We start from the raw sequence: 13,840 nt of genomic DNA on the forward strand, positions 1-13,840 counted from the left end.
ATCTAAAACAAATTGTAATGGAGAAATAAGAGTACTAGTTGTAGATAGGCAAAATTACTCTGGAGTCTGATTCACCAAATGGTTTTGGATGTTCACTTTAAAGATTTTAACATTTTTAAAGCTAATGTTGTTTAATGAGCAGTGGATGCTGCTCAATAGTTTCGGTCTTTAAGAATCACTATAGGACAAGATTATTATTTTTCTTAAAAAAAAGATTATTATTTTTCTCCATTGACACTACAACTTGACAGTTTTTACAGCACACTCATAGCCCTCTTTAATTTTAAATCCACACAAAACAGGCCTGTTTATATATTGCATCAGATTTTGGAAGGCCTAGATGACAAAATCAAGAACTACATTAACTTTTTTCCAGATATTTGGTTCTGGATAGAAATTTCCATCAAGGTGTAACTCATTCGACAATAGTAAATAACTGTTGAAAGTACCATGGAGCAACACAGGACAAAAGCCCACAATATGAGCTCTGCACCTACCTCCCAGAGCAGGAGTCAAGAAGTACACCTTGCTTCATCCTGGACTGTAGCTTGCAGTGCTGAAAATGGTGCTAGGTGGCCTTTATTGCATTGATTTTGGCCATTCCTGCAATGTAGGAAAGACCCTGGTCTTCCTCTCTCTTTGCACAGCAAAATTAAGTAGTGCATAGGAAAAGTATACAGATCTCCCAGCATCACCCAGTGCTTTTAACCAAAAAAAAAAAAAACTTGTCCATTTTAAAAAAAACAGGATCCCTTCTGCTCTGAGAAAGCTTTGGAGGCTCATGCAAACTTAGCTGGCTATTATTAAGGAACAAAATTCAGACTGACAGACTCCTGTCCCCTATTCTTGTTTGGTTTTTAAAATATAGTCATATCTGTATTTTATCCTTTGGCAAGATTTTTGCTGTTAGCCACTATTGTGTGCTTAGTGGTGTATTATTGCATTATACTAACATGTATAACTAATAAGAACAAGTTAAAAAAAAAGAGTACACCTGAAAGAAAGAGGATGTCAGCAAGACTCCAAGGATTTTTATCTTGAGCAACAAGATGTTGAGAAGAGAAGAGAGGTCAGAAATGAGACTGAGAAGGGCAGCCAGTGAGGTGGGAGGAAAACCAGAGAATGTGGACCAGTGAAGTGTTTCAAGGAAGACATGATCAACTGTGAAATTAAGAATGCCCAGTTAATTTATTACAAACATCCCTCCCAGACCTAGACAACGTAGGCAGCAGCAGGCTAAGTGTTGACTTACTAGTCTCAGCAGGGCATATAGAAGCCAACAGAGCATATTGGCTACGGACTCTTAAGGATAGACTGAAGTTGAATCGTGGTCTTACCTCTTTCTACTTTTGAGCAATATGTGATCACAACCCCTCTATGCTTTGGTTTCTTCATCAGTAAAATGGGGATAATAACACTGGATTTTTCTTATTGCTGCATTTAGATATTAATATGGAAGGATTTTGAATACACCTGGCATAAAGGAAAAAAATGATATAGCATCGTGTCAACCCAGAATGAATAAAACAACATGTAGCCAGGCATTGCTTTGCAAACCATAGACTGTTCTCTCCGTCATGCAACCTGGCATGTACCAAACCTGAGTGTTGGCATCAGCTGTAAGCTTTAATTTACCTGCCACATGATTGAGTTCGTAAAGTCCAGAGAGGAAGTATAGAGGTGATTAAAGGCAAACATCAACACTATAGTAATCTTTCTATTGCTTTGCAGTAATTGCCCCATGATTGGTATAGACAATCATTACTTACTCAGAATATTGTATGAGGACCTTAAGGATGAAATATCACCCATGGATTTGCATCTCCATTACTGGAAAAATATTCAGCATAGCATGGAGAAATATTCACTCAGCAGATGTTTATTGAGTGTCTACTATGTGGCAGTCATTCTTCTAAGTGCTTATTCAAAGGCAGTGTCTTGTGTGATTGAGAGCACTTATGCCAGAACCAGAAAGAATTTTAACTGTGGCTCTGGCTTTGCTAGCTCCTTTTGTATTTTTTTGGAAAATTCCTTTCTGTGGCTTAGTTTTCTCTATCTATAAAATATGAATAAATAGTAGTTCCTCACACTTGGTTGTGAGAGTTCAGTGAGTTGGAGGAGGGATATACTGTCAGAACAGTGCTTGTAATCTAATTAGTGCTCATTAAGCTCAGCTGCTAATATTATGGCCATTATTATGAAGAAGATAAAGGACCTCCTTGTGTAGCTGCATTCAACTTGTTTTTGCAGAAATCTCTGTATCTGAAATTTGACCATTAATTATTTCTTTGGTTTAAGAAAACATGTGTACCCACCAAGATTAACACACTATTGATACCAAAACACAAACTAATTATTAGGATAATTGCCAAAAGAAAGCAAGGAAAAGATGTGGAACAGAGAGGAAAAAAATTTATGAAAGTAAGACATTGATGAGTGGAGAAGACAAAACCATGTAGGGTTTATTGCTGCAGTAGAGATTGTGGTCATCCTAAGAGTAATACAAGGTCCTGCATTTCCGATTAGAAATGACAGAAGGTAACTTTAAAGGAAGACACTTAGGTTTTTCAAAGGCTGTTCTTGATCTTACATTATATCTTTTGGATGCTATGGTATAAACATGGAAAAAAAGATTTCCAAGAAAAAATACATATAGCAATTATAAGCATACACAAACTGCCCTGGTTCAAACCTGAATCTTCCACTTAATGGGTAGTGTGACCCAGAACAAATGCCTCAAGTTCCCTTATCTGTAAAATGAGTAAAATGATAGAATTATATGGGGATACTGAGAGAATTACATCAGATTATCCTAACAGCAAAAGCTTAGTGTTAACCTCTATGATATTATTGTAGTTAGCAGTTATTATAGCTGCTTTGTTTTAATTACAGTTGTATGTCACTTAATGATGAGGATACATTCTGAGAAATGTCGTTAAGTGATTTTGTCATTGTGCAAACTTCATAGAATATACTTATGTAAACTAAGATAATGTCAATTATATAGTGTTGTGGGACCACTGAAATGTTGTTATGAAGCAAAAACTATAATTTCTCTGGTTAATGTATTTGATTTCTTCCTTTCCATAGTTCTCACATAATTTTGCTTACTCCATGCATGCCTTTGGCTGAATCTAAGTTTAAAATTTCCAAATCCAAATCCTTAATTTATTAGTCTTAGTATTCTACCATTTATCCCAATTATATCAAGACATTCCCAGTAAATAGTTTCTTAGTGAAATCAACTTGAATGCAAATTTTTAATTGTCTTGAATCTAATTGAAATTCCAGCACAAGAACTTAAACATATCACTTAAATTCCTTATATTTTAATATTTACAAAACTTAAAATATTTCTAACCTTAAATCTTATTTGCAGCTTACATCTAGCATTTGAGAATTGCCCCTCTTGAAAGTTCTTAAAATTCAGATTCTTTGAAAAGTTGAAGTGATGATTAACCTAATCAGATTCCATTTGACCCTAACAGTTGTAAATAAATGTCTCAGGCTAGGGTGTGGCTCAGTGGGAGAGCATTTGCCTAACATATGTGAGACCCTTTGTTCAATCTCTAATACTGTCCCAAAATACAGTATCTCCTGTCAGTTTCTTGATCTTCATGAATGCTACAGTTTTAAAGACTACTGAGTAGTCCTAAAATTGTTCACTAAGCAGATTTATTATTATTATTATTATTATTATTATTAGTGCCATTTTAAATAAATGCAAAAGTATTGGTAATAGGGACAAAATAACTTAATTAACTGAGATGGCCATAGCTACAGATTTAAGAAAATTTGATGTAAGCTGAGTTCTCAATTATACATTTATAAACATGTATAAGGAAAATAGTTCTCTCTTCTGTCATCTCCTATTCTTAGAAAAGTTTCTGAAATCCATTTACTTTATGCTGAGTCTATTAATTCCTTAAAATGTTATCCCTCTATGAAGATAGTTTAACATCACAGTTATAGTTTAACTCTGTCACCAAGTATTAAGCTCAAGGAAGCTCAGAGTGTGGAATTTCATCTACATTCAGTGGACAATGAATATATTCTTTGGACAGAGGAGTCTTTTAAGCAGCCTTAAAGCTACATTAGTCAGGCATCTTCCTCAAAGGCTAGCTCAGTTTATGTCATCCCAAGAATGCTATTATATAAACAACACACTTAAAACTCTATAGAACATAAATGGCAGATGTATTTTAGCTCACTTGAGAATGCTTTGAAAAGTTGAAGTAATGATTTGAAAAGTTGAAGTGATGATTAACCTATTACATGAAAATCTACTGAAAAGGGTTCCAAGACAAAGTTCTGAGCAGAAAATCTATTGAAAAGGGTTCCAAGACAAAGTTCTGAGCAGAGAAGTTTGTGGGATTGAAAACAGGGAATAAAGGCAAAAGAACAACAGTATTCATATTAAGTATTTGTATTCCTAATCCTAAACCTTAAATTCTTCCAGGCACAAACTCTGGGGTTACTTATTTTGTTTATTTTTTTAATCAGTGTCCAGCCTATATAACTGTAACTCTTAATAAATGCTAATTAAAATTAACTGGTTCATATTTTTAAATTACTTTGCATGATATGTAGATAGCTCCCCCACCTTAATTGTAATAATCTTTTGTGTACATTCTTTAAAAAGATATAAGCCCAGAAATGAAGAATGACTTATACCATCAACTGATAGCAAATGGATGGAAACCTTTTGACTAAAAGCCACTACTTCTCAACCCTCTCAGTATTTGAGTTCACGTTTGGCCAAGGACTTTGTTTGTTATGAAAGAGAGCTTTTATATACTGTACTAACAAACTTTTTTCCATTTCTTTCCAAGGTCTGTCGAGTTGCTTATGAAATCATGCAAACACTGCATCCTGATGCCTCTGCAAACTTCCATTCTTTAGATGACATCTACTATTTTGGGGGCCAGAATGCCCACAACCAGATTGCTATTTATCCTCACCAACCTCGAACTGAAGAAGAAATCCCCATGGAACCTGGAGATATCATTGGGGTGGCTGGAAATCATTGGGATGGCTATTCTAAAGGTGTCAACAGAAAACTGGGAAGAACAGGCCTCTATCCCTCCTACAAAGTCCGAGAGAAAATTGAAACCGTCAAATACCCCACATATCCTGAAGCTGATAAATAAAGCTCAGGTGTAAGAGATGAACAACCAAACTCAGTTCAAACCATTTCAACCAAGCAGTAGATGAAGAAGGCCCTGACCTAACAACATTGGTTAAATGGTAGATACCATTGGCACCAAGAGCAACTAGGAACTGACAAATGCTTCATTGGTGGAATTCCTCTTTAACAAGGGCTGCAGTGCCCTCAAACCCATGCACAGTACAATAATGTACTCACATATAACATGCAAACAGATTGTTTTCTACTTTACCCCTTCTATAAATATTATGTCCCCATGAAACAAACACTGCCACATTGTGTAATTTAAGTGACACAGACATTTTATGTGAGACTTCAAACATGGTGCCTATATCTGAGAGACCTGTGTGACTTACCAAGAAGACCTGAATAGCTCCATACTGTGGAGAAGTTTATTCTTAGCCAGTGGTGGTGTTGTGACCACTGAATTCACTCCAATCAACAGATTCAGAATGAGAATGGATGTTTTTTTTTTTCCTTTATAAGGTTGTCTGGATTTTTTTTTTTAAGTAATTGCATCAGTTCATCCAAGTCATCATTAATAAGTGAAGGATACATCAGAAAATTAAATATTCACTCTCCATTAGGAACTTTTGTAAAACAATGCCATGAACAAATTCTTTAGTACGCAATGTCTCTGGACATTCTCTTTGATAACAAAAAATAAATTTTAAAAAAGAATTTTGTAAAGTTTCTAGAATTTTGTATCACTGGATGGTGCGGTGATCAGCTTTATAGTAGAAAACTATGATAAAATAGAGTTTTTTTGTTTTTCAGCTTCTTTATTGTTTCTGATTCAATAATCAAATATTAACTAAAAGAGACATTGGTCCATTTTAATAATGAAAACTGATTTTAGTTGGTGCACATTACAGTGGCTAAGAACATTCTTTAGGAGCTTTCTTTTGGACATTGTTGGTTTATTTTAATTGAATGAAATACTCATAATCTATGCTCCCAGGGGAAATATTACCTCCATTTCTATAACTAACCATTTCAGGTTTGTTTGGTAATATTTCTTAGTGTGACTTTTGTCAGTTTCTGTGAATTGGGTCCTGTTTTTTTTTATCCAGAAACCAAATTATGCCCTTTTCTATAATGTCCTGCTTGTAGAAATATAAGGAGTCTTTGGATAGGAAGATGACTTTTTTCTGAAATGTGTATCTCATAGTATGCAGAGTTAATTTGGTGAACAAAGGAGAAAGGGACTAGCATTAGACCCAAAATTTTCTCTTACAAATTATCCTTTTAGTAATATTATGTTGGAATCACTTAAGAAGAACTTTTCTACTAATAAAAACACTCCCTATTTGTATGTAGCCTGCCTTCTACAGATCCTTGCAGGAGTGTTGCATAGCATATGTCCTACCTTCTAAAAGAAAAATGTGGTCCATGTAGTAACCATTTTCAGGCCTGGTGTTAAGTATCAGGGATTTCAGACAGAAAAGCTCAGTTAGCTCTGACTTTTACAACCTTACTAAGTGAAAACACCTTCCTACCAAATGTCCCTAAATTCTTTTCACCTCTTGAGTCAAGTCTTCCAAAATACAAAATATAACTACTTATAGTGTCAGTGAGCAGTTTTCCATTTAGTTTTGGTAAAATAAAAATCACTTGAAACAAAATCTCTGAGCAGAGGTAATTTCAAATATTATTCTCCAATTTCCATCTCACATGAAATCAGAACATCAGTAACTATGGGTCTGATTTATTCCTTTGTACAAAGGTAAATTGAACTCTTTTATTCTAATTTGATCTAGTTCCTCAGGTAAAGAACAGAAATATGAAGGAAATACATGAAAGAGTAGGTCTCACATGGAGGTAAAGACTGGTTTTAGATATCTTTCAGTAGAATTTATTTCCTCATTCCCCAACCGAAAGTCTTATTTATTTCTCAGGCTGGCCTTGAAATTGTGGTCCTCCTGCCTCAGTATCCCACATAGCTAGTTTTATACACATGAGCCACTATACTTGGCTAGAAAGAATTTCCATTTAATTCTATTTCTTTGCTGAGATTTCCTCTTTTAATTCACTGCAAGCTTGCTTTCCTTTATTGAACATAGTGATAATTACTTTAAAATCTTTTTCTGATATAGTCAACATCTGAATAATCTCAGAATTAGTTCCATTGTTTATTTATTCTCTATAGAATGGATCTGTTTTTGACTGTTGTTTTCTTTGTGTCCTTCATATGTTGAGTAATTTTAAATTGAGCCCTGAAAATTGTAAATGTTGGTACTATGGATTCTGTTATATTCTTCTGAAGAATGCTGATTTTCTTTTTTATGTTAGCAGGCATTAACTTTTTTGGACTCAACTTGTAAACTGTGTCTTGAGCAGCAATTCAAATATCAATTCAGTTCTTTTATCTGTAACTGGAATCTGTCCTGCACATAACTCAGAAGTCCACCAGAGATTTGAGTGGAATATATGCACAGAGTTTAGGGCACTCCTTCTTTCTCTTTGGTTCCCTTTCTTCTGAGGTTTCCTCTCAACATTTTGCAGCAGCTGTACTTGCTCTGTTTCAATGGAAGACACCATAGAAAGAATGCAGTTTTCTCTCAGACCTAAAAGTATAAAAATGGGACACTCACCTTGTGCCATTCTTTCTTTCCATATTTCAGCCTCTCTCCAGAATTTGCCTGATTTTTTGTTCCATCTTCAGTATCTTCAAGTAGTTTTTCATATTGTTAAAAGTTTATAGTTGTTATCCATTAGAAGATTGGCTCAGTAGGCACTTACTTCACCGTACAGGAAGTGAATCTCTGAGGAAGAGACTTAAAATGAAAAAAGAAAAAGGAGAGGGCAGGTTTAGTCCCGTGACAGCCTCTGTTTAGTAGCCTCCAGCAGGCAAAAGGTATGAAGGGCTAAGTACTACTGCTGACCACTTAACCTGCAAATCAAGTGTTGGTAATTTCTTCTATACACACTGCCATTTTGGGAAGGCTGACATTTCTTTCCCACCATTATATTTTCTCCATGAGGACCTGGTACTTAAGAAGCCTACATTAGGGATAAATTAGAAGGATTTGGATCTTTGTTATATAACCCATTTTTGGAAAAGACTTACGAAGAACTACATTATTAGCCCAGGCTCATTGAATGTAGGTAACAGCATCCTATAGATTTTTCTAACTACAAAGCAGTTAGAAAAAGTCTTACTAAGGCTTTCTTGGTCCTTCCACTGGAGTCTGGTATAGTGCAGACCTGAGTACTGAACCAGCTAAGTCCAAGCCTGTTTTGAAAAGGCTCTCAGCCCCACTCCAGGATTTTATTGTGTTCTGAATGAATAAAACTATTTGTTTCCTTCTTTGGGCTTTAGTTTTTCCTGCTATTGCCAAGCTTATTGTATATTCCCTCTTACTAGAGTTGAGGTAATTATTAGCCCCAGCTTGTGAGGGAGTTGAAGTTTAGAGAAAAAGCATGTATAAAAAATGACCTCCCAGAATAATTATTATCATCACTTAATTCTGAGAGAATATAATTACTGTATATTCAGTGGGGGGAGGGGGAAGGGGATACTGGGGTAAGTGGTGCATCTTAAGGAGTCTCTGCCTCATTGAAAGTAAATCTATCTTACTTAATGTACATAGCCATTGCCATTTCATTTGTGGTCCCAGAGACTACAGTAGGGTCACTAGGACTATACATAGTAGTAGATGTGTGGCTTGGACATTGATGAAATTGGGAACTTGGCTATAACACCTTAATTTATGCCAGATACAGACTAAGGAATTTTTTAAGTGCATTGCCCTGAGGGGAACATAAAGGACAACTGACTTCTATCCTTACTGTTTCATGATAGCAGTCTCCCTCATGGAGGCAGAAGAGTTGATCCAGGACCCTTGGCAGGGAATTGGCAGGCCTTGGAAACTTCCCTGGCTTCAGCTGTCATTGATATTACACATATTTGAGCACTAGTCCTTTGTGGGTTCAATTTTTTCTTCTTTATTCAGGTCAGAGTCTCTGGCTCAAGTACCTGCTGAGTTATTCAGCCTTGTCACCTCCAGTCCAGTTCAGTTGCCACTTGCTTTCTCCTCTTTTTATTCTTATGACTACCTTGATTTTGTGTTCCTCCTACCTTTACAAGAATAATCTCATATACTTCAACCCCCTTGTAGTTCCTATCCTCATTCCTAACTGGCATTTCTATGATATTAAAGGGAACCAGACATCCCCTTAGAGAGTTTTAGGTAAGATATTTGTAGACCTGAGTCATAATGAACCTAGGCACTGTGTAGTCATGTCCTCTTAAAATATTTCCAAGGTTTTTAGATATTAATGTTACTACACTTGCAGGGAGCATGGCTAGGCCATCTTTTATATCAAATTGTGTCAATCTGGACAGACCCTGTGTTTTTTAAAAAGCAGTTTATTAACCATGACCATTCAGTGTTTTGGGAAGAGAGCCAGGAGAATTTGGAGCTCTGCCTGACTTCCTGCCATCAGTAACTGTTCTCTCTAACCTCTTCTCCCACATCAGTGTCCTGCGGAGGCTGTTGTTCCCTTACTGCCATTATGGGCAGAGAAAAGGCCATAAGCAAAAGAAAAACACAGCATGTTTGTCCATAGCTCAGCTGTGTGAGAGCATCTGTGGAGGCTGGGAATGTGCAGCAATTTGTGCAGAGGGCACAGAAACTTCAGACTGTGGGTGTGGTAAGGAGCCTGAGGAATGGTGGCACTTTGAGTTCATGGCTAATGTTATGTACTCCGGAGTAGATCACAACTGCTAGGAATTCCTGGCCCAGCAAACAAACAGAGAGTAGTGTGTGTAACTGCAGAAGACCCAGCTCTCAGTTCTGTTTCCCTCATTATAGTGGTGACACATGGGTAATGTCCCTGAATCTCAGTAGTACTCACTGAAGGTGATTGAACTGGGAACCAGTCTTCTGATTTTGAATGTGCCATTAAATGTGGACAGGCCAAACTGTTTTTCAGAACTTCACTTTTTTTAACCTATGAAATGAATTTTTTTTAATTGGTTGGTTTATTTAGGGGTTTGCAAGTTTGATCGTCTGATAGAGCTCCACATAACTAATAGAGGTAGCTGCTATTCATCCTCAACTGATTGTTGTTCTAAAGGTAACATGTGGCCAGATCTTTATTTTTCCAAACAAGCAAAATCTGTTCTTTATGTACAGTCTTTAGAAACTATAGCAAATCATTCAAAAAAATGTATAAAATATATAGATCAGTAAAGGGCCCAAATAATTGTGGCTACTTTGGGTCCATGGTGCATTAGTTTATAATCTGGACTAGAATGAGAAGGTTATTTTCTAACTTCAAGATGATTGTTTCTCTAGGAAGGATTGGTGAGGTGGGTAACAGGCTAATAGTTGCACCATACTTCCAAGTTCAGTGTTGGAAGTACACAGTGTTGAAGTTCTGTTGCTGCACATGCCCCAATTTTGGGGGCATATCTGCTTGGCTGGCTTATCTTCTCAGCTAAGAGCTGAGAAGCAACTTAATATGCTAAAGGACAGCTCAAACCATGTGCCCCTCAGACTCGGCCTCATAACAGGGTAGATAACTTCCAAGTTCTTTTTCAGCCTAATTAACAAGCTGTTTAAACCTACCTGTTTATATTTGTAAATTCTTTTGTTTGCTTTCTTTCCCACATTTTTTTTTTCTGGTAAATCTTTCACAAAAACCACAACTTTGTTTTAACTAAAGTAAGAGAAGAAAGATGTGTAGACAGAAAAGAAAAAAATTGAAGGCCAAGAGCAGGGATAACACCCCACCCCCACCCCGCCCCGAGACTATATCTGACCTCCCTCCCCAGTCCAAGAAATCAGAAGAATGGATATCAATAATGAGTCCCTTCTGGTCTGTTTCATTTTTTAAGTAAGAGCTACAAACAATGAAATTACTAACAACCTCACAATTGATTGGAATGTGCTGGTTGGTCACAAAGGCCAAGGAGGAGAACACAAGGTTAAAGAACAAGGAGTTCAAAATCAAATTGCTCTAATTTCAAGTTTTGGCTTCATGCTATTGAGTATCAACAGGTTAAATCTAACTGAAGTTATTGTCTTTCAGGAATCTCTTGATGATTCAAATTAACCAGAGTTCCTTAAGCCAGTAATTAGCAAGCTATGCCTACTCCCTGGGTGATTTTGTTTGTTTGTTTGTTTGTTTGTTGATACTGGGAATTTAATCCAGGAACACTTTACCACTGAGCTACATTCCCAGCCCTTTTTATTTGTTATTTTGAGAAAAGGTCTCACTAAATTGCTGAAGCTGGCCTCAAATTTGTGATCCTCCTGTCTCAGCTTCCTGTGTTGCTGGGATTACTGGAATGTGCCACCTCACTCAGCTACTACCTGGTTTTTTAATAAAGTTTTATTGTAACAGAGCCATGCCCATTCACTTACATATCATATATGCCTCCCTTCTGGCTACAATAGCACAGTTAAATCCACAAATGTCTAGAATGCCAGTTGCACTATCTCATGAAATCATATGTAAGAGCTCCACTATTGTGGTGTGATCTAGTGAAAAGAACATTATATTTGGAATCAGTAAACCTGAGCCCTGCTTCCAGCTCTGAAATGGACATTCTGATACCTTGGCAAGCCACATAGTCTTTCTAGGCCTTTGTCTTCTCACCTTTGAAATAGAGGCAGCTTTTAGGTCTTTTGAGAAACAAGACACACGATTGCTTTATAAAGACCAGCACCTCTGCAAAATCAATTTTCACTCATGTTTTGAATAATTTTTGTAATTCTAGAACTACAGTATGTTCTGATGAAAACGAAATCCATTTAGGAGCAACTAGAAAGATGTGCACTGGCGAACTTCACTGGAAAGGCACAATCCAACCTAACAAGGTTTGCACATTTGAACTAACCAGAGCACTGATAATAAAGGCTCACAGCTACTGATCTACTATTTGCCACACTTAACACGCACTATCTCACATGCATGTTCTAGCCTCCAAGCAATCTTGCCCTTTTGAAGAGTCAAACCATGTGACTCACACCCTTTATCCTTAAGGTATTTAATTATTTGAGGTTTGATCATAAAGGCTAACTCTAAGAGTGAACTTCTCCAACAATTTTGGAACTAGTATTCTTTCAACTCACCTACTGCCCACACACATAACAGGAAATAGATGAGCAGGTTGACAAGTAAAGATTCTGTGGGTTGACAGGTAGCAGATACCCCTGGGCTTGGTAGACATCTGCTTGGGCTCACTCCTCCTCTGGGCCTCTGTTTGCCTGCATTCATTGGAAGGTGAGTCCAGGCATTGCATTCATTGGAAGTGAATCTACTCTGAGCTCAGCCTGCTATATACTACATAAAGATGCCAGATTATAATAAGTGCTACTTAAGCTATCACCAGCCCCAAAATGCAGGAGGAACCCTGGGTGTGGTTTCATTTGCCTTAAATAAGATATACCTCCCCTCCAGAAGCAACTTCCCCATGTGTACTTCAGAGAACACACTGTTTAAGCAGGTGAATATTCTAATATTGATGTTGAAGTAGAAAATATATATGTACTTAAGGCACATTGTCCTAATATGCTTTAGTTTTACTTAATGATGACTTGTCTAATTTGCAAGCACACTTACATTTGAATTTCACACTCCAGGATTCTTCAGGATGAAAGGAGAGAAAGGGGAGATAGAAGATGCAGACATTATTTTATTTCTGTCTTTGTCTGGCTTGCTTTGATGTCGGTGATACATGACAGGACATCTGGGGCAAGGTTAGTGACCCATTAAGGTATCCTGAGCTCTGAAGAGAGAGCTTGGAGCCAGCAGAGCTGTCAACACTTAGTTTCTTTTTTTATTAAGATTCTGCCTCTTAAGCCCTGGAGGCCACTTATCCTTCCCACTCCCAAGAAAAGACAGAGTTAAAGCCTGAGGTCATTGCTTAGTGGAAGCCCCAGGAGTTGACTGAGCCTGAAAGGGCCTCTCCTGTCTCCTCTCAGCAGCCACTCCATTATGAGGCTTCTCTCCTGACAGGTGAGCTCCAGCTCCTGAATACCCACAGCTCCTAAGCTAGAGTGACTCTCACAGGAGCAGCTGCTCAAGGAAGAGTGAAGATGCTAAAGGAAACCCACTGGCAAGACAGGGAGTTCAGGGAAAGGAGGTTATTGTGGTCACCTCAGCTGTTTGGAGTGTGTGTGTGTGTGTGTGTGTGTGTGTGTGTGTGTGTGTGTGTAGATCCCATACTGGAAGTCAGGATACTAGCCTCCCAAAGAGTTGTTTTCCCTTGGCAGGGAGGGTATTTTTCCATATTTTATTAGTGCATTATAATTACACATAACAGTGGAGTTCATTGTTACATATTTGTATGTGTACATGATATAACAATATAATTTGGTCAATATCATTTCCCAATATTTTCTCTTCCCCTCTGCTCTTCCCCTGTCCTGGTCCCTTTCCTCTAATCTTACTGGTCTCCATTCAATTTTCATGAGAACACCCACACACACACACACATCTTTGTTGTCCTTTTCCTCTCTTGCTTCTACAGATGAGAGAAAAGAGTTCTATTTTCTAATTGTGATTAGTCTGTCTTAATAAGCTTACTCTATAAACTCCTCCTCACTAGCTGCAGTTTTTAAAGACAAAAAATTTTATCATATTCTATTCCTAGTGCAAGCACACATAGTGACTGGCACTTCATGAGTTCTTGAAAATGCACTATGCTAAAATAATTAC

General features: G+C 37.2%; 1 protein-coding gene across 6 annotated transcripts in view; it reads left to right on the top strand.

Moving 5' to 3' along the window:
• The window catches only part of Fut8 (fucosyltransferase 8), a 337,229-nt gene extending 331,381 nt beyond the window's left edge, over nt 1-5,848 (top strand). For all 6 annotated transcript variants that reach the window (XM_040276268.2, XM_078050077.1, XM_040276269.2 and 3 more), the window contains one exon: nt 4,833-5,848. In XM_040276268.2, coding sequence (XP_040132202.1) covers nt 4,833-5,150 — 318 coding nt within the window. In that variant the 3' untranslated portion in view covers nt 5,151-5,848. The remainder of the gene's footprint in view (nt 1-4,832) is intronic.
• Nucleotides 5,849-13,840: the final 7,992 nt, after the last annotated feature.

The sequence above is a fragment of the Ictidomys tridecemlineatus genome, chromosome 5 (assembly GCF_052094955.1).
Source record: "Ictidomys tridecemlineatus isolate mIctTri1 chromosome 5, mIctTri1.hap1, whole genome shotgun sequence".
Taxonomy (NCBI): domain Eukaryota; kingdom Metazoa; phylum Chordata; class Mammalia; order Rodentia; family Sciuridae; genus Ictidomys; species Ictidomys tridecemlineatus.